The sequence below is a fragment of the Mesocricetus auratus genome, unplaced genomic scaffold (assembly GCF_017639785.1).
Source record: "Mesocricetus auratus isolate SY011 unplaced genomic scaffold, BCM_Maur_2.0 Super-Scaffold_100021, whole genome shotgun sequence".
NCBI classification, from domain to species: Eukaryota; Metazoa; Chordata; class Mammalia; order Rodentia; family Cricetidae; genus Mesocricetus; species Mesocricetus auratus.
In genome coordinates, this window is record NW_024429202.1 from 18,612,153 (window position 1) to 18,632,919 (window position 20,767).

At 38.1% G+C, this 20,767-nt stretch overlaps 1 protein-coding gene across 1 annotated transcript in view; it reads left to right on the forward strand.

Moving 5' to 3' along the window:
- The window catches only part of Lmbrd1 (LMBR1 domain containing 1), an 87,711-nt gene that overhangs the window by 56,076 nt on the left and 10,868 nt on the right, over positions 1 to 20,767 (forward strand). The window contains exons 10-14 of the mRNA XM_005086518.4: positions 9,339 to 9,403; positions 9,681 to 9,783; positions 10,483 to 10,587; positions 12,301 to 12,450; positions 14,721 to 14,799. Of these exons, the coding sequence (XP_005086575.1) occupies positions 9,339 to 9,403; positions 9,681 to 9,783; positions 10,483 to 10,587; positions 12,301 to 12,450; positions 14,721 to 14,799 (502 nt within the window). The remainder of the gene's footprint in view (positions 1 to 9,338; positions 9,404 to 9,680; positions 9,784 to 10,482; positions 10,588 to 12,300; positions 12,451 to 14,720; positions 14,800 to 20,767) is intronic.

Sequence of the window (20,767 nt, forward strand, 5' to 3'; positions counted from 1 at the left end):
ATAAAATGGGCTCCACTAAGTCAGTTTGTGCATTTGTGTTAGGTCTTGAACCTACTGCCAGTCACCTCATATATTGTCTGTCCCAGTCACACCACTGTCACATATAATAAGGGAGTCTAGTTTGGTCTTGTGTAGACTTCCCCTTTGTCAGACCTCAGTCAGTGATTTCAGAGTTACAGTGTTACCAGTGACTTCACATATTTTTAATCTTTAGTTGTGACTGCTTTCTATACTTTAAAGTTTACCATTTTAAGTTTGTATCCAATGACATTAACACATTCATCATTTTGTACAACCATCACCACAGTTCTTTTCCCCGATCTTATTTCCCATACAAAACACCCTGCCTAAGAAAAATAGTTCTATTTCTTGATGACCACTGTTCTAGTTTTTCTCTTAGAGTTTACCTACTCTAGGCATATAAAGTGAAGAGCAGAAGAAACGCATACAGCTGTCTATAATAAGACATTGCTAACACTTTATGTATTAGTAATATCAACAATTGTAAATGACCTTACTCACCATTAGAACAATTTTCAAATTCTTATCACAAAACAAGATCCAACTATATACTGTTTAAAAGAGATACACTTAAACAGCAGCTCAAGAAGATTAAAATGAGGTATTTCAAGATAGATGGACAAACACAAACCATGGAAAACAGGCAGTGTTCTTGATGTTTGGGAATCAGAGTCAATAAAATATATTAAATGGAAAAAATGCTTTTTTCAGTAAGCAGGATGATGCTTTGATGATCTTTTCCCAGGGACTGTGACTGTCTCACCTTAAGTAGCAAAGGGGACTTTACAGATGTGATTGAGAATATCACCCTCAAAAAGCAGAGCATAGCTGGGACTTTTGGGATGGTCTCATTCTAACAACTTGAAACTTAAAAGCAGAATGTTTTTGACAAGAGACCAGGAGAAATCATACAAACGGCATTGATTATCAACATGTAAGAATGACTTGCTGTGGTATCATTAGCTAGAGAAATGATGTGGTAAAGAGAGGAAAGTGTCAGCCCTACTACCTCGAGGAATGAGTGTGAAGTGTTTCCCTCCCATGATTTCCAAAAAGGGCCATGGCTCTGTTGACAGCTTGTTTTTAAAGGCATGAGGCAGATGAGAGCCACGTCCTGTCAGATGTACCACCCACAGTTGCTGATGGGGAAAAAAATGAACTGGGTGTTATTGGTTTTACCAAAAGAGTTTGGAAAAATTTACTATAGCTGAAATAGAAAATGAACAACATTTTAATCTGAAAAGTTCTGGTCTATAATGAAAATATTATGAGCATTCATTGTGGAAATCAAACAACTATGTTTTATGAAGCAAAAGTCATGGAAGAGTCCAAGAAACAGACTGAAACCATGGTGATAGGTGATTAACAAATATCTACCATGTGCACATTAATGTACTTCATGTAAGCAGCATTGTAAAGGAATGTGGAGGAGGGGCTGGAGAGGAGGTTCAAGGTTAAAAGCACTGTCTATTCTTGCAGAAGAGCCTGGTTTGTTTCCCAGCACCCACAGGACACTCACAAGATCTCTAACTGGTACTGGTACTGGTACTGGAGAATCCCAGGAAATCTGACATGGCCTCCTGGGTACTTCATGCACATGGTGTACAGTCATACACGCAGGCAAAACACCCATATATAAAAATATATAGAGAGGGGGAGAAGGGACCCAAATATAATCAGTGTATATCTTAGAACTTAACATTTGGATAATAGGAGATATTTATCATGTTAATTGGGTCATAAAGAAAAGTGCCAGTAAATTCTATAAAGTAGATATAGTATATACCTTACTCTAAATGCAGTTTATTGAAACGAGAAATTTAAACAAAATCAATAAACAAAGGCCCCTTTCACTTGAAAATTTACCTTATAGTCAGGACCTCTTGAGTGAGTAGACAGCAGAAATAAAACCAACTACATAATTTCTAACACCTAATGGTTCAGGTTGAGCATTCCCAATCCCGATGTTGCAGATACTATTTAGAACTCTGTGGTAATCAGAAAGTTTCAGATTTTGTAAGATTACTATTGTCTATTTTTTCGTTAAGGATGCTCAGTGGTAAACTTTATATAATTATTCCTGGAAAACTTAAAATTTGAAACACTCCAAGCCCCACACATTTGACAAGGGATACTCAACCTAGATTGGGCCCTTTCTGGAGACTGTGGGAGGAAACACTTGCTGTTCATTCTGGTTGTTGAGCTAATGCGCTTTCTTGAGGTTGTAGGGCTAATGCTTCATGGCTTTGTCTGTACTAGAAGATAAACAGTGATCAGAGAAATACATAGCTCCAAACACAGTTATCAGTAAAAATGGAAGGGAAAAGGTATTTGACTCCAACATAACATTTCAAGCTACCAAGAAGCTAACAAAAGATAAGAAACAGGTAAGAAAATAAAGATGAGAGCGAAGGGGAAAAGATAGGTCAATTAGTAGCTCCTGTCTAGAGTATTTGTTTTATAATAGACAATCCCTGACCAATTCCATGAAAAGGAACTAGGACTGCTCAGGCAAATACCCAATTCTAGGACTGTGCCTGCGAGAGCCAATGATAGCTTCTTGTTCCAGACAGCAAGGAGAAATGCACAGAGAACAGCCAGTGCATACTGAGAGGAGCCAGCTTTGGGGGTATACCACTGAAAAAATGTAGGACCGTTTAGGTACAGAATCTTGGTATTAACAGTATACATAGTAACAGTAATGATAATAGCTCCATGAATGAAGTGCAAATCTGAGTGAATTAATGTGAGTAAAGAAGTCAAATAAAATAAAGCTCATTAAACAAATAAATTTAGAAAAACCCTGCAATGTTAGAAAGAGAGCAGCATCTGGCAGGTAACATGTGCTGTCTCTGGGGAGAGGCATTGAGAGGAAATTAAAGGCAAAAAAAAAATGCTGAGAATAAAATTTTGCCTATTCTCAAGTATGACACATAAATAAACCCTAATAAACCGTTGTCTAGGGTAAATGTAGTACGGATTTACTATATTGAGATGGTTTCATTAATTAATTAGGGGCACTTATATTAAGAAGGCCCCATTTCTCTTGTCCTTTCATACTGGGAGAAATCGTAAATAGATAGAAACTGACCTGGATTACTCCGGTCTGAACTTATTAGTTACGGAAGGGGAAATGTTACGTTTACAATGGAGAAGCCTCATTAGGGGTGGGACAGATAGACTTGATGGTGCCTCCTGATCTGATGTATTCAAAGGACCTAACATTTCTCTGCCATTTCTAGAAGGAAAAAAGGAAAGAAATGAAGAGAAAGGAAAAGATGGAGATGCTCATGAGAAATAGATTATTTAACTTGAAGGACATTCTATAAAATAATTGCCCTGGTCTCAAAATGTCTAGGTTAGAGAGAAAAAAGTTATTAGGACTTGATCCAAACTGAAGGTTACTAAGGTGACATGAGCAGCATGAGATTCTGGGTTGCATTTTAGACTAGAAAAGATTGCTTTTTCTATAAATGACATGCTTCAAATTTGGCTAAGGTCATATCAATATTAATTCCCTGATTTTTATACTTGAATTATGATGATGTTAAAAAAACATTACTGCTTTTTAGATACAGGGACTACAAGGCATTTTATCATCACTAATCCTCAAACTGTTCCACATGTATGCACAGCAAAAATAATAGAGCAAGGTAAGCGGCGACCCTTGGAGAATCGGGTTGAAGGATAAACTAGGATCCTTTGTACTGTGTTTGAACATGGCAGAGATGAAAATAAGAAAATGTGTATACTGCATACGTCTTCCTCCTCAGGATTACCTTTATCTTACCAACCCTCTTTCTTCCAGCTATACAAAAGTCTCTTTCATTAGAGTGATAGTGCACTAAATAAATTGCTTCTCATAGATAACCAGGAAAATAGCTACCTTCAAAAGCTAAATGATGATGCATTGGCATGTCACCATGAAATTCTTTGCAACTTTGTTTTTTTTTTGTTTTTTTTTTTTATTTTTAGTTTTTCGAGACAGGGTTTCTCTGTATTGTTTTGGAGGCTATCGGTCCAGCCCGGCCTTGAACTCACGGAGATCCCCCTGCCTCTGCCTCCCGAGTGCTGGGATTAAAGGCGTGTGCCACCACCGCCCGGCCAGCAACTTTGAAACAATACACATGGTGGAGCTGAAGCCTTTTATCTTTCAGCATTTAAAATGATATTAATGAGGCCACTTATACCATGTAAAGAGTTTATGTAATCTGTTTATGTAATCATAGTTCCCGTTGATATGTCCTAAACGAATGAAACCATGGGATTTCCTTTGATCTGTGAGGAAAGTCTTGGTGACTGATAAATATAGTAAGTATAGTATCAGTTAGAGGTCTGGGACCATTGGTCGTCCAGAATGCCTACTACTCACTCTACATGGAGAGCCAGATGGTTGCTAGAGAGAACAAGGTTTAGTTCCCATTCTTTTCAAACCCTTTGAATGAATTGACTTGGCATTATGTGGGTTAACAAGCACCTTTAAGCATACCTGATGTTAAGACAATAATAAAGACTTATATTTGAAATAATGGTAGCCTGCACTACAGGAGAGTTCCTCAGTCTCTGCACACTTGATACCTGATGTCTACACTTGCTTAGGAAGAGCCGTCGTGTGCAATAGGGCAGTCAGCGGTGCCACTTTCTACCCACATGAGGCCCATGCACAACAACCTTTTCCCAAAATTGTGACCGTGGGCATGAAGTGCCTGCAGAGGCCAGAAGAAGGTGTTCTTTTTTTTTTTTTCCATTTTAAATTTAGATAAGAAACAAGGTTGTTTCACAAGTCAGTTCCAGGTCCCTCTCCCTTTCCCTCCCCTCCTCCCCTGCCCTCCCCCCAACCCCCCCCCCGTTATCCCCTCATTCCCCCAGGGAGGGTGAGGCCCTCCATGGGGGTGTCCATAGTCTGTCATTTCATATAGGGCAGGGCCTAGACCCTTCCCCAAGAGTTCAGGGTGAGAGTGCACCTCACATTGTTCTATGGGAGTCCAAAGTCCGTGTGTATACTTGGGATGGGTACTGATCTGCTGCCCAAGGCTCAATAGATTCCCTAGGCCTCCTCACTGACACCCAGATTCAGGGGGTCTTGATCAGTCCCATGCTGGATTCCCAGGCTGATGCCTGGGATTCAAGAGTTAACCTTTGTCTGGTCAGCTGTTTCTGGGGGTTAAACCAGCCCAGTCTTAATCCCTTTGATCATCAGTCCTCCCTCTCTGTTACTGGCTTTCTTGAGTTCAGCTCAGTACTTAACCGAGGGAGTCTGCCTCTTCTTCGATCAGCCACAGAAGAGGGTGTTTTATCCTCTGAAGCTGGAGTTACAGGCTCTTTTGTAAGCCACAGTTAGGGTCCTGGGATTTGAACCTGGGTCTTCTGGAAGAGCAGCCAGTGCTCGTAAAGGCTGAGCCATCTTTCGTTCACAGTGTGTGTGTGAGCCGCCTACACAGGCGCACTAGCATACTTTATTTCAGGAGGAAGACTGACAGGAAGCTACTGATGATTGTTAGCACTGAGGAGAGAAACGGGAGCCTCGGGCAGATGTGGAACTTGTTGGCCGTTTTTAGCCAAGCTTTGTTCTTACACTTTAATGTTAACTTTTTTAAATGGTGTCTTTTTCTTCTGTACTAAACACTATACCTGTGTTTAGTGCACTATATGGAGGCCTGCACTTCAGTTTCTAATATTTTCCATTTCTATTACCTCCTTTTTATAAAGAAGTCAATTTAATCTCTCTGTCTTATTGACTCTGTCTCTTTCTATTTTCCCCTTCAGAATTTCAGTTCACTTTTTTTTGTTGTTGTTGTTTGGTTTTTCGAGGCAGGGTTTCTCTGTATTGTTTTGGAGGCTTTCCTGGAACTCACTTTGTAGACCAGGATGGCCTCGAACTCACAGAGATCCGCCTGCCTCTGCCTCCCGAGTGCTGGGATTAAAGGCATGCGCCACCAATGCCCGGCCTCAGTTCACTTTTTAATAGCATTTGTTCCTCTATTGGTATTATTTGCTGAAACATCATTTTAAGGTATTGATTTTAATTTTTTTAAAGTTTTTACTCAAAGTTTTGTCTATTAATTTCGAAGTCTGGGTTTTCCAAAATGCTTATTAATTATTTTATCTTTTTTGTGTCTTTCGTATTTTCTTGGTTTGGTTTTATTAATGATTATTAATTGTGCTGTCCTTGGGTTTTTTTAGTTATCTTTGATGGCATTTGTTTTAGTAATTCTTATGAATTAATTCTACAAGGTCTTCATTCTTTGCTGTGTGTTCAGTCTGGCTGCTGTCAATTAGTGTGTTCATTAATAGAGAGATTTTTTTTTTTTTGCCTGGTGGTGGTGGCGCACGCCTTTAATCCCAGCACTCGGGAGGCAGAGGCAGGCGGATCTTTGTGAGTTCGAGGCCAGGCTGGACCGACAGCCTCCAAAACAATACAGAGAAACCCCGTCTCATAAAAACCAAAAAAAAAAAGAAAAGAAAAGAAAAGAGAGAGAGAGATTTTCTTCAGTTCTTGCAACCGGTGAGCATCTTTGTGTGGGGGTGCGATGCCACACCAGCAGGTACTTCTCAGCGTAGCCTCAGCCCTTACTTCCTTCATGTGCAGTCAATCTTAGGCCTTCTTGGGTCTTTCCTCAGCCTGTGCATAGACTTGAGCATACACAGCTCCTTCTAGATTGCTGGGAAAGCATGATAACTTCAGGCCCCCAACAGACATCTCATTGACCAGACCTTCTTTTTAAAGCTTTTTGGTTAGTATATTTTTGAACACTGTCCACTAGCCTTTGAGGCCATGCAGTTCATAGATTTCTTGTCACTGTTTGCTGTCATCACTCCTACTCAAAGGCTTTTAGCACCATATGAACACCAATCCAGGTCAAGTACAGGGCACTTTATAAGTAGTTTTCTCGAGAAGCACCAGGCACGGTAAGGGATGGCATTTTTCTGGGAAGGATGATTTAACAGTGCTTCATCCCACTTCTCTGTGTGCGTGTTTCCTCCAGACAGCTGTCCTGTGCGGTGTGTCACCTTAGGACAGCTGTGTCACCTTAGGACAGCTGTGTTACTTTAGGACAGCTGTCCTGTGCCCTGTGTTACCTTAGGACAGCTGTGTTACCTTAGGACAGCTGCCCTGTGCGCTGTGTCACCTTAGGACAGCTGTGTCACCTTAGGACAGCTGTGTCACCTTAGGACAGCTGTGTCACCTTAGGACAGCTGTCCTGGGCGCTGTGTCACCTTAGGACAGCTGTCCTGGGCGCTGTGTCACCTTAGGACAGCTGTCCTGGGCGCTGTGTCACCTTAGGACAGCTGTGTTACCTTAGGACAGCTGCCCTTTGCGCTGTGTTACCTTAGGACAGCTGTGTCACCTTAGGACAGCTGTCCTGGGTGCTGTGTCACCTTAGGACAGCTGTCCTGTGCCCTGTGTTACCTTAGGACAGCTGCCCTGTGTGCTCGGTTTTACCTCCAGATTGCTGGCCCCATGTGCTGTGTTCTCTCCAGACTGCTGTGGCCCTGTGACTGTTTTCAAGATGACCATAGCATTAGAATGGGAAGTTTGGAGCTAGGACAAGTTCAAGTTTGCTGTGCCGTACCCAGACTCAGCCGCATTATCATGAATTCATGGCCATGAATTGCTGTCCGCTTCTAGTTAATGTCCATATTGTGGAAAAGGTTGATTCCAACCATTTGTGCTAGCTCCTTTTCCGCTTTTGTGGGGAACAAATGCTTCACGGGTTCTGACTCCACTGCCTTCACTGGCACTACCTCTATAACTTCATTTTCATTTAGAAATTGGCATCTTGGCTAAAGCATAATCTATGGCTTCTAGGTCAATTCAATATTCCCTTCACTGGTAAGATATTTAATTGCTAATTTAACTTTTTGTATATATGAGGTTGGAGCATCATAAAGTATTTAGATTCTGTTTATTTTGTAATCTTAAGTAGCTAATTAAATAGTCTAACTCATACTTAGCCTGGTAAGACAGCTAAGGATTTTTGTATTTAATATTTTTGCCAAAATGAAACAAAAGGGAATCTTTCTATCATCAAGGTCTGCAGTTTCTGTGTCATGTTCCAGGACCTCTAATTGAAAGCCATTTCTTATTAACCGTTAGGAAGAGCTATGCCTTCCCAGTTATCTTCCATGTTACATAGGCAGCACACATCGTTGTCTGAATCTAGGACTAAAGGAAGATGCATTCCTATTTCATAGTTCCTTGTCAGTAAAATCCCTTTTAAATAATGAGTTCTCAATGAAGTCCTATCATAGGAGATAGGTCCATGGAGTGTTGCCCGCTTTCCCAAGATCCTCTTGACCCTCTCTTTTGCTGTCCTTCCTACTCGTTAAACCCCAAGGACACTCTGTTTGAACTGGAGAATTGACGAAAAGCAGCCTGAACCGCTTTCTCAAATTATTATCTCATAAGCTTATCTCGATATGGTGGATAGAATAATATGTTCGTATTTACTTCTTTTATCCCCTCAGCATTCTGAAGCACACTTGAGTGTCATATGAAATGAAATTTCTCATTCATCTGTTTGTATCAGTTCCAAAGGAAAAGGCAAACAGATCTAGCCTGTACTTGGAACAGAGCCTTTTTCTTCCTGTGGCCTTGCCAGTTCTTTGCTCTGGCTTAGGTGTGCCTCGAACTTGAATAGAACTAGCAGAAAAGAGAGAGGCAGAGAGGGAGGCAGGGAGGGAGGGAGGGAGAGAGGGAGAGACAAAGCTCAAGATTTTGCTGCCAGAGAATCTATCTCTTTTCCATTCTGAAACAGTTATTTAGAAACTCAATTTCTTTTATGTCCATTCTGAAAACAAAGTTTGTATTCTAGGGTATGAGAGTTACAATACTTGATGTATTTGCCACAGAAATGTAAGACAGCTCCTCAAGCTGGTGCTGTTTCTGAAGAAATTTCACTTACGTAGACCTCTCTGGCTTGAGGTCTGTTTAACTCTGTGTGTGGTGAGAGAGAGAGAGAGAGAGAGAGAGTGTGTGTGTGTGTGTGTGTGTGTGTGTGTGTGTGTGTGTGTGTGCGCGCGCGCACGCACGCTGGTGTGAGTGAGTTATAGAACAAAATTTTTGATAAAACCAAAGTTTTCTTTACCTCTTAGTCAAGACTTTTTAAAAGGTTTTGCCACTTTGCATACACACTATTGGCCAAATAGTCTTATGATGGAAATTTGGATACAAATGCTGGGATTATATGCTAAATTAAATTGTACCTAGCATTAGATCATTGCTATGTGGTAGCCATTTATGTCAGCTTAATGATTTTATGCTTTCAATGTCAATGTTTAGAACTGTATTGTGATGAATGTGTCTTTCATTTTAGATCATCTGGGGAATATTTTTCATCTTAGTTGCATTGCTGTTTGTAATTTCTCTCTTCCTGTCAAAGTAAGTACAGCAGACATATTTTCTAAAGCACTTAGACAAATTCTTAGTGTGCATTTTGGTGCTGAATTCCACCAGTGTAGCCTGTTCGATTTGAAGTGCTGTACAGATTAACCCAGATAATCGCTAAAAGGTCTTGGGATAGACAGTCTTTCCTTATTTTCCGTGAGACATTTAAGTGAAGTGGAAGTGACATGCTTAAGTTATGATGCTGTTCTTTCTAGCTGGGCTGGAAATGTGATGGCATAGTAAATTGATTCTTCACCATGTTTTGTTTTAGTTTAGATAAAGCTCTTCATTCAGCTGGAATAGATTCTGGTTTCATCATCTTTGGAACAAACCTGAGTAATCCATTGAACATGCTTCTGCCTTTGTTACAAACAGTAAGTAACATGTCAGTCAGTTTATACTCCAGCAAAATACTGTGTCATTCTGTCACATTAGAATCATTATTATGCAGACTTAACAAAACTCAGACATGCGTTGGAGCCGTGCACTAATTTTTTATTTACAAATGCTTCCTAAATTGACATTGGTTTACAGATAATTATATCTGTGTATTAACAGACTTTTGATATAGGATGCTTAATATTACCAAAGGTGAATTCTTCCAAACAGTATTTGGTTTTTAATTTTTCATTAAGTACTTTATTTCATATCTAAAAATTACAATATAATTGATTTTAGAATTTTTTTCTACTAGGATGCTGCTACTAATAACATAGTGGTAATTGGGATTTTTATGAAAATATTTTACTTTTTTTTTTTTTTTGGTTTTTTGAGATGGGGTTTCTCTGTATTGCTTTGGAGCCTGTCCTGGAACTTGCTCTGTAGACCAGGCTGGCTTTGAACTCACAGAGATCCGCCTGCCTCTGCCTCCTGAGTGCTGGGATTAAAGGCATACGCCACCAACGCCCGGCCGGAAAATATTTTACTTTTTATGTTATTCTCATATTAGCCTAATCTGAAATGGGAGTAATATTTTAATTATCAAATGTAAATAATTGTTTCCAACTATTTTGTTGTAATTTCTAGAGCTTTCATAGCTTGACTATTAAAACTTGCTTTTCATCTTTTTTCAGGTGTTCCCTCTTGATTATATTCTTATAACAATTATTATTATGTACTTTATTTTTACTTCGATGGCAGGAATTCGAAATATTGGCATATGGTTCTTTTGGATTAGAGTAAGTATATGATGTCTTCTGGCTTTTATATTCATTACTTTGTACATTATTTCTGTTTTGTCAATTTATCCTCTTGGTCAGTTTGTGTATTATTTGAGAAAGATTCTTTGTAGCCCAGATTGACCTCAAGTCTGTGATTTTCCTGCCTTTATCATGTTTGTGTTAGGATGATAGTGTGTATCGCCACAGCCTACGCTTATATTTAGAATATATTATGTATAGATTGATACTAAAAGTGATAGAAATACTAACATTATGTTTCATGTTAACATAAAAGTGCTTTCTCTCTCTATCAGGAGGTCTTCAGTAGGAGTTTTATACACACACATCTCTCTCTCTCTTTCTCTCTCTCAGATATTTAGCAATGTTTGAAAACATTTTTTAGTCATAGTTACTAGGGACTGGTATGAAGCTGCTAATTGAACATTATCTGCTGAAGTTGAAAAACCTTGGTCTAGAGGATACGTTGTTTGTCTTAGCATTTGAGTGTATGAACATACAGCAAACCCAGCAGATACACTAAAGTTCAAAGCTTTCCTTCCCTGTTAGGTGTCAGAGATTGCTGCTGTTAGCCCTCTTTATTCATGACTTTCCATCTGTATATCTAGTCAACCAAATAGATGAAATCGGATTGACATTTTCCCTTGAACAACATAACTATTGATACCACACTTAAGTTAGTTACAAGTAATCTAGGCATGATTTAGAGAGTAGGAGAGTCTACATAGGCTATATGTAAATTCTACCTTTTACACAATGGAATTGAGTATATGCAGATTTTTTGTGTCACAGTGAACCTCTGTCCCAAAGACAATTGTGAATATTGCTTATTTTCTTATATTCATCCTGATATAGTTATGAATTGTAAATTGCCACTGAATCAGGTAGAAATTACTTCTAGATATGAATAAAAAAACCTAGTAAATATGCATTTGAACTGAAGAAAAACTTCTTTCTATGGGGGAGATGCTTTAGTGGTTGGAGCTTGACATCCATTAGTGCTGTGATCCTTTATTTTCTCATGAGGAATATGTTACTGTGTGACTACTTGCAGGCATAAGGGAATCTGGGAAATGTACATTTCTAAGGGACTCTATTGTCATCTCATCCAGAACAGAAATTCTGTTAGCCTGTAATATGCTGTTATCTAGTTACCATCTAGGAAGATGATACTTCAATTACTAGAGTAAAGTGGGGCTCACCATTTAAATGGAATGAATCACATAAATTCCTAAATTAACACTTTAATTCCCCTTCAGCACAGATAAAAATATCACATCTATAGTCAGATTATCATAAATGATCAAAAACTGATTTTTAAAAGGATATACTATGAGGGTATCATAACTGTTTCTATAGAAATTAGCACATCTGTTCTTATATGCTAGTATTATGGAACATCAGAACTATAAAACCGTAAGCATGTTCCTTTTAAACTTAGGGTTTAAATTCATGCTCTGAACCTGTAACTAGAACAGGACGTAGTTCGAGTTCTTAGCTTTATAAATAAGCTGAAAGTACTACAAAGGAAGCTTGAAACCTTGCCTGGAAGCCAGTGATGGTGACATTAATGAATTGTTTTATTTTATTATTTTCTGAAATATTTTAAATATTGTAAAAACAGGAACTGTATCAGTATATAACATAATAGCCTGACTTAAGGCTTCCAAATTGCCTTGGTGAAACTTTGTTACTGTTTTTTATTTTCCCCAGTTATATAAAATCAGACGAGGGCGGACCAGGCCTCAGGCACTCCTTTTTCTATGCATGATACTTCTGCTAATTGTCCTTCATACGAGCTACATGATCTATAGCCTTGCTCCTCAGTATGTAATGTATGGAAGCCAAAATTACTTAATAGAGGTAAGTGCAGCATTTACAATTGAATTCTTTCTGTATTTTAGAAACACTGTTTAAAAAATTAAAAGAAATAAAAATAAACCAAAAACAAATTTAGAGATATTTAAAAGCAAATTTTATTTATTAATTATTAAATTTATTATTGACAAAACTGGTGTTTCAATGTTTGTAAACATATTTATGCTTGTTTCATACTTTTTAAAGTAATTTCATTCTAAGTATACATTAAATGAATCCTGTGACACCAAGCTACTGTGCTTTTCCTCAGTACTTTTTAACTGATACTCTAATGCTCCTACAAGAGTAATGCTTTTAAGGAATTCTAGTAACATGTTCCCAAAAGTTCGGAGTACATAATGTTTGTGCATTGCTACTGCAACTCAAAGAGAGAGGTTTCTTGATTATTTTATCTGTAATTGGGCTTCTTTTAAACATGATGGCTTCTTTGGTGCTCTTTTATGTTTTCTTGATATGGTTGACTAATAAAAACCCACAATTATTTTTAGGTTTAATTGAATATAGCAAGTTTGGATTTTTAACAATTTAAAGTATTTTTGCCATATTGGATTCAGTATCTGTCTAGTATATTATTATTTACTTTTCTGTTGATGTGTTAAAACACAATGACCAAGGCAATGTTTGAAAGGGAGAGTTTATTTTGGCTTATGGTTCTAGAGGGTTGGTGTTAAATGGCAAGGAATAGGCAGCAGCAGGCATTGGGGCTGGAGCAGGATGCTGAGCACTTACATTTTAACTACAAGCATGAAGCAGAGAGAGTAACAGGGAAGGCTTTTTACTCTCAAAGCCCATCCCTCCCTCCAGTGATACACTTCCTCAAGCAATGCCACACCTCTTAAACCTCCCCAAATTGGACCACCAATGGAGGACCAAGTGTTCAGATACTCAGGATTGGGGGAAGGGATTTTCTCATTCAAAATACCTCATTTAATTTATTTCCTTTTCCTAAAATGCATCTTGCAGTGCTTCCTAACATTTACATCATGACCATGCTCTGCCCATTGCTTTAATGGAGGCTTCACCATTCGCCTATCCTCCCGATCTTTTTTCTTGTGAAGCCTCCTTTCCTTATTTATTCTTATACGACATAAATAAATGTGCATCAGTTCCTGCATCTATCATCTCTAGTTTTGCAAAGTGTTGAAAAATATTTCAAAGAATAATAGTTGATTACTAATGTAAGTGTAACACTATGTATGGTACAGAGTCTGGGTCACCAGGCTGGATCATTAGATCTCATGAACTGTCTGTCATTTCCAGACCCTGCTATTCTCCTGCTCATCACTTACCTGCTTTACTTGCCGATACTCAGTGCATGTTCTATTGGGAATCAAGATCTGTCTTTTGTATTGAGAAAAGATGCTTTCCCTGTTTTCTTTTTCCTTCCTTCCTTCCTTTGTGCCTTTCTTCCCATCATCCACCTTTCTCCCTATTCCCCACTTCTCTGCTTCTTTTTGTGTAGTGGGGAAGGATGCTTTTTGAATAGTGTGGTAATATATTGTTTATGATCTAATAAAGCCACTGAAGACCAGAATGCGAAGCCAGCCACACTAACCACAGCTCTAGAAACTGGGCAGTGGTGGCACACACTTTTAATCCCAGAACTCAGGAGACAGAGGCAGATGGGTCTCTGTGAATTCAAGACCACCCTGGGCTACATGAGAGTGAGTCAGTCTAAAAGAATAACAGAGCTCACGCCTTTAATCCCAGCACTAGAGAGGTGTATAAGGAAGAAGCAAAGGGTCTGATATGAGATTCAGTTTCCAGTCACAGGGAAGACAGGACCCCCATTTCAGCCTTGGTAGAGGTAAGAGCTACTGGCTGACATCTTTGCTTCTCTGATCTTCAGCTTGAACACCAATATCTGTCTTTGGGTTTTTTTATTAATCATGCAAGAAAATAGGGTTTTTGGTTTTTGTTTTGTTTTTTCAGTTGTTCTTGTGGGACTCCCAACTGCAGGGATTTCAAATGGAATCTACTGTCTAAGGCCAAGCAAAACTCCAGGCTTTTGCCTTTTTCTTTTTTGGTATCTTGCTACTTTTGAATAGAGTCCTATTGTTTAGTATAATGCCTAAATTATTGTTGCAAAAGCAGTTTAATATTTAATTCACCATAACTTCTTGTCTTACAACTTATATTAAGAATATTAGATGTCATTAGTCAAAAGTAGAATATGAAGTTCGCAGTGTGATTACTTTAATCCAAATATATTCATGACCGCAATATTTTATTTTAATCATATTTTCATCTTTCAGAGCAATATAACTTCTGATGTCCATAAAGGCAATTCAACCCTTTCTGTGCCAAGAAGATGTGATGCAGATGCCCCTGAAGGTAAAGTAGCTACTTGTCAAACTGCCTTACAATGTATGATTTGTCAGAACTTAATAAAGTAGCATACAGCAAGGTGTGGTTAACCCTGCCGGGTGGAGACCGGGAGAATGACAGCCAAAGAGAAGTTTTGGTCAGAGATGCTGATGCAGCTTCTCTAGGTTGCAGAAGAATGTATTTGATATATTCATCAAGGTCAAGCTGTCCCTACCAAAGAACAAAGCATTCAGACAATGATTTTGAGGTTACACAGTTGTGTGCTCAAGAGTTTAAAATATTGTTACTCTAATTTCATTTTTTTTTTGAGGGGATGACGGTAAGAATGACAATTGAAGAAAATTGCAGAATTGGGAATGAGATCCTAAAGGTCTGTGAAAGTGACAAAAGAACCAAGAAGAGTTTTAAGCAAGGACATAGACATTATTTCATGATTTATTTTTCTAAAAGTTGAATCTGATAGTTAACCAGAAATAAGTTAGGGAAGGAAGAATTCTAGAGTGATCCAAGACAGATGGGAAAACTTGAATAAACTGTAAAGTATGAGATAAAAGACACTGGTAAGATTAGAGAGAGGGGTGAGGGGTATGGAGGTGAGTGGAGATGTTTTAGGGGCATCCAGAGAGCTGATGGCATTTGGACATGTATGCTAAGAACTGAAGGGAAGGGATGACAATGGGATGTAGACTGGAACTCAAAACATATTCCAAACAAGAGCAGATAACGTGGATACAGAGAGGAATGAAAAGCAGGAAAAATTTTAATGATGGTCATGAAACCACCTGAGTAAAGGGGAGTATGAAGTATGAACAATGTTTACCTAAGTCATTTCTGAAATTCACAGTTGCGATTGGACGAGACATAGATTAAAAACTAGAAATGGCATGCATGCAGAATGAAGGGTTTTGTTTGTTTAGATTACAAGAGGCTTTAGGAGTTAATAGGATGGAATTAGTAGGAAAAAAGAGGTTGAAAAAAATGTTAGAAAGGATGAGTGATAGTCATGTATCACCCAGTTCTGGAGAATATGACACTAAAGACATTCAAGACAGAATACTTCAAAAAGAATGTGGGCTACCACTTTTTCTAGATTACAAAGCTGGGTAAGTTCCTACAATGGTCTGAGGGATATTATGACGTACCATTAATATCTGATTAGCTCAGTTCTCCATGAAGTGTAAGTTCAAACCATCCACCAGGATTTACTGGACCATGAAGTAAACAATGGAAGAAAGTGGCAGTAGTTTCTGATAGTTCATAAAAGGGACCAGAAGAATCTGTCTGAAAATAAGCTAACGATAGAGATAAGCATGTATAGGGAAAAAGAAGGAATTACCAATATGTGCTTTTCTTGCTCAGTCAACAGAACTGATGTGATTGACTTCAATCAGTAATAAGGTTGTTTGGGGAGCATGTGAGTTTGAGGGTTGAATTTAGGATGGAAAGCAAGGTGCAGGTCCAGGGTTGGAGAATAACTGTGTTCCCAAATGTTAAATTAGAAATCTCATCACACAAAATCTTACTCTGCCATCACATGCAATTATTTGGAGCTTTCTTGAAGTAAATTCATTGTCTTATTTGGACGTTAGAGTAGCTGAACATTTCCACTTCTCTGTAAAGCAGACTTCATTTCTGTGTGTTCATTCCATTTAGTGTATTAGCTCGCATAACAGAGGATAGCCTTAGAAGAAATCAGATACTCTGTAGAGTCATACACTCAAATACTAAAATATAAATTGATATGCCATCCCAACTAGATGAGTTATGGAATAGCCAAGGAGACAGAATTTAAATTTAAAGCTAAAGAAGGCACAATAACATATATAGGAGATATAAAAAGAGAAGTGGGAAGTATTTGCATGACTAATACTAATGTTAGAAGCAGTCCGTAGAGAAAATGTGCATTGATATCTTACTATAGAAAGAGGTGATCACTAAGTAAGTAAATGAGCCTAGCATCTGGGGTCATTGAAGAATCTAGCTTGCACAGATAGAAATCTGTTTGCCAGATCATTTTCTCTGCCAGCAGATCCAAGGTGACTTGAGACCCTGGAACCATTTATCTAAGCTAATATCTAGGTTAGGGTTAGGGAATTTATCCCCACTCATACATTTTTTTGCATGGAAATCATAAAAATGGGAAGAAAGCCATAAAGAGCCACATACATTGTAAATAGTTCTGAAAGTATGAACTGTAATATAATGAAGAAAACATCTACAAATGCCACCTGAACCATGGCCTCCTTCTTGTGGTAGATATAGACTGGATTCTGAGAGAGAAGGCCTGAAGAGCTGGGCAGACAGGGTGAGCCTTCAGCTTTAATCTGAGGAACCAGATTCCAAGTCTTGTTTTCGCATCTACATTTAATATTTTTTCTGTTTCGTTTAAGAGAGAGGAAATCTAACAGTATTACATCATTTGTCCTTTAAATTTTAAAACCAAAGTTTTGTTACTGTTTTCTAAATAAAATGGAATGCTCATTCCAGGCAATGATGTAATGGAAGTCACAGACATTATAAAGAGACTGAGAGAAACAGACAGACTAAACCTAGGTCATTAGAGGAGACACAGGTTGGAAAATAAGAGAGGAAACAGAAGACTAGCGTTTTAGTACCCAAAAAAATACGTTGTCAGTGGTCCGTAGTGTAGATGCTTAAAACAGAGTATTCAGTAATTAGAAATCCTTGAGTCTTGGAGAATGTGGTTTTCATACTAAACTACAGTATTAGAGATAGAAGGAAAGAAATTGTAAAATGAAGGGAATTCCCTATCTTAATATAGTTTTGAAGTACTCCTAATAATTGTATGCAAATCTAATTTTTGATACAGACTCATACTAAAAGACACGAGCTTGCTATTTAACCAATTCTTATAGTCTTTTTGCAAAAATGAATGTATTCTTAATTTTCTATGTGTGTGTGTGTGTGTTAGTCTAAGCTGTCAATTTGACACAATCTATAAGCACCAGGAAAGAATGTTAATGAGAGGTTGCAGGAAAATGAGTATAGAGAAAAACCTGCCCAGACTTAATGTTGGAATTATCAGCACAGAATAGAGTGGCTAACTGGAGGGAAAGAAGAAAACAAGCTCACAATACCAGCAGGCAACAATCTAAAGATGAATAAATAAATCCCTAGCAGATTTATAAATGACCCTAATAAACCACTTAGAGATAAATATAACACGAGTGACTGAAATTAAACCCAGTGTAGAAATCTTAAGATGAAAGCTATACCTCAGAGGAACTGGACAAAATCTACATCAGGCCATCAAAGTCAGCCTCACTGAGGAGCAAATGTGCTTTGTGCACCTCATGAGATGACAGCCTGACAACACTGGGTAGCATGAATCAATGGATTAATATCAGACAAAGCCAGCTGAAGAGCAAACTACAGTAATTAGCCTGCGTGCTTCAAAATGCCAGTGTCATAAATGGCAACAGGAGAAATTGTTACATCTTTAAGAACATAAAAGAGACATGATCAAATGTGGTTCATGGCCCTGAATTTGACCCTATAGTGGAGATAGAAGTCCTAAAGGAAATTACTGAGATGAGGCACAGGTGGAAAATACACAAAATAAAACATGCCCTATCAATGGTAAATTTCTAGACTTTGGTACCTGTACTATAGTTATATAGAAAATATCCTGCTTTTAAAATGTTGAAATGTAGCTGGGTATAGTAGAACGTGTCCTTAATCTGAGAACTTGGGAGGCAGAGGCAGATGGATCCCTGTGAGTCTGAGACCAGCCTAGGCTACACAGTGAGAGCTACATAGTGAAACCCTGTTTCAGAAAAACAAAAACAAATAACCAACAACAGCAAAATACTGAAATATTAGACAGGCACACCTTACATTTCCTGTTAAGGAAAATAAGAAAAGTCAGTCTGTATCCTCCAGGGCTGCTGTTTAAAAAAATGTGCCAAGGGTAGAGCAAGATTGAAAACTGGGAAAGTTGGCATTTCTGAGTATCATTTTGAGTTTAATTATACACTGTTTTTCATCTAATTTCACATTATTTATATGTCTTGATATTTAAATGTGTACCTTTTATCTTTCTTGAACTCTTTAAGTTTAAGTGGAATACCCAGGAGTTTAACACAATGTGTTAGTAGATTTAATGTGAGCCTACATGTCGGTGAGTAAAATACAGCTAAAGATGCCCCGAGCAATTTCAAACAAAGGATCAACTCCTTGTGAAAACAGTTAAATCTTTCTCATTTGCTCTTAATTTTGAATCTTTAGTGAAATATTTTGTGTTAATAGTTCTTTATCATTTCTGGTGTACATTTTTTAAGTTTTTCGAGAGTTTCATAAGAGCACTCTATATTATGTCTACTCCTCCCTTTTTTCCTTCCAACTCCTTTTGTGTCCCCCCACTGCCTTTCAAATTCATTTCTTCTTTATTGTTACACATATATGTACATATGCATATATGCATACACATTTAAACACATGGAGTTGTATAATCTACTAAGTTCACTTAGTGTTGCTTATATGTACATGTCTTAGGACTGACTACTTGGGATTGGATAACCTATATCAGGACACTCATCCCTGGAAAAGACTGATTTCCCTCTCTCAACAGCCACTGATTACTCATAGCTTTTCATCTAGGGGTGAAACTTCCCCCAACCAGGCTATCATATCAGTGCAAGTTGTCGTTGTGCAGGTCTTACTTAGACAACCGTGTTGTTGAGGTTTCATACATGCGGCTTACCTGTCTTGTCTATAAGACACTATCTAATACCAGGTATCCTGGCTAGCTGACATTTAAATCTTTATGCCTCCTCCTCCACAGTTTTCCCTCAAGGGTAAGTAAGGGTTGCATTATAGATAATTCTGTTGGGGCTAGCTACCCCATGGTTGCTTATTCTCTGAACTGTTAAGAGTTGAGGGATGAGACCTACCTCACCTGCCAGTGTAAGGATAAGTATTTAGAATACAGTTGGAAATTATACTGGTTTAGGAAAAGTGGCAGTAGTGGGTTTTCCTCTGATGTCTGTGACCTCTGTAGCCACAGGTAATTACATGTACAGTACCAGGGATGAATTTCCTCCTACTAAGCAGTCCTTAAGTCCAATTAGGCAGGTGTTGATTACTCATATTGCAACTTAAGGATATATTGTCAGTGAGTCATTGTTTACAAGGAGGACTGATGCTTGCTTTTTCCCCTTGAAAAGCCTACATAGTACTTTCTGATACCATCAGAACTAGTCTTCTAGGAAGAGGCTTCCAGGTCAGTTTTAGCTCAATTCTTCAAGTCCTGTGTCCAAAGTGGTGTATCTTCAGCAAGAGGATCTTACGTCCAAGTTCAGGAAACGTTCCCGTGCCTTGCACTGGGATTTTTACTAGTCTGTGGCTCTTAGTGAGATTATGCCCCATGTGACATTCCTCCATTTAAACTGTAATTCTGTCTGTCTACCTATCTAACTGCACACACACACACACACACACATACGTGTAATACATGTATTTTTATGTAAGCTTCTAATTTAACAGTCTTCTCTATGGTCTTTTTCAAACATCCTTGCCTTTAAACATCTCTTTCCTTCTTCCAACTCCCTCTGTCTACCATGAAATGACCTTTGCCTTATTTATAGACATATTCAGTGATATAAAATGAGTCATTCTTCGACTTACATTGTACCTTTTGAGGATGTATTCTGAAATTTAAATCTACTAAAACTTCTCTACATAGTGCTTAAAAACACTGAAGACTTTTATTTTTTAAATAACTCACAGATTTAAATACAGACATGGCATTTCATTTTTGGTAATAACAATCCAACTTTAATGAGCAGTTTTAATACTTTACAAACTTCTCACCCATTTTTATGATAAAACCATTCTTATATTTTATAACGTGAAGCTTTTGTTTTGGAAGCTGAGGGTAGTAACAGGTGGGATTTTTGTTTATTTGTTTTCTTTTTTCCTTTATTATGTGTGTGGGTGTTTTGCCTGCATGTAT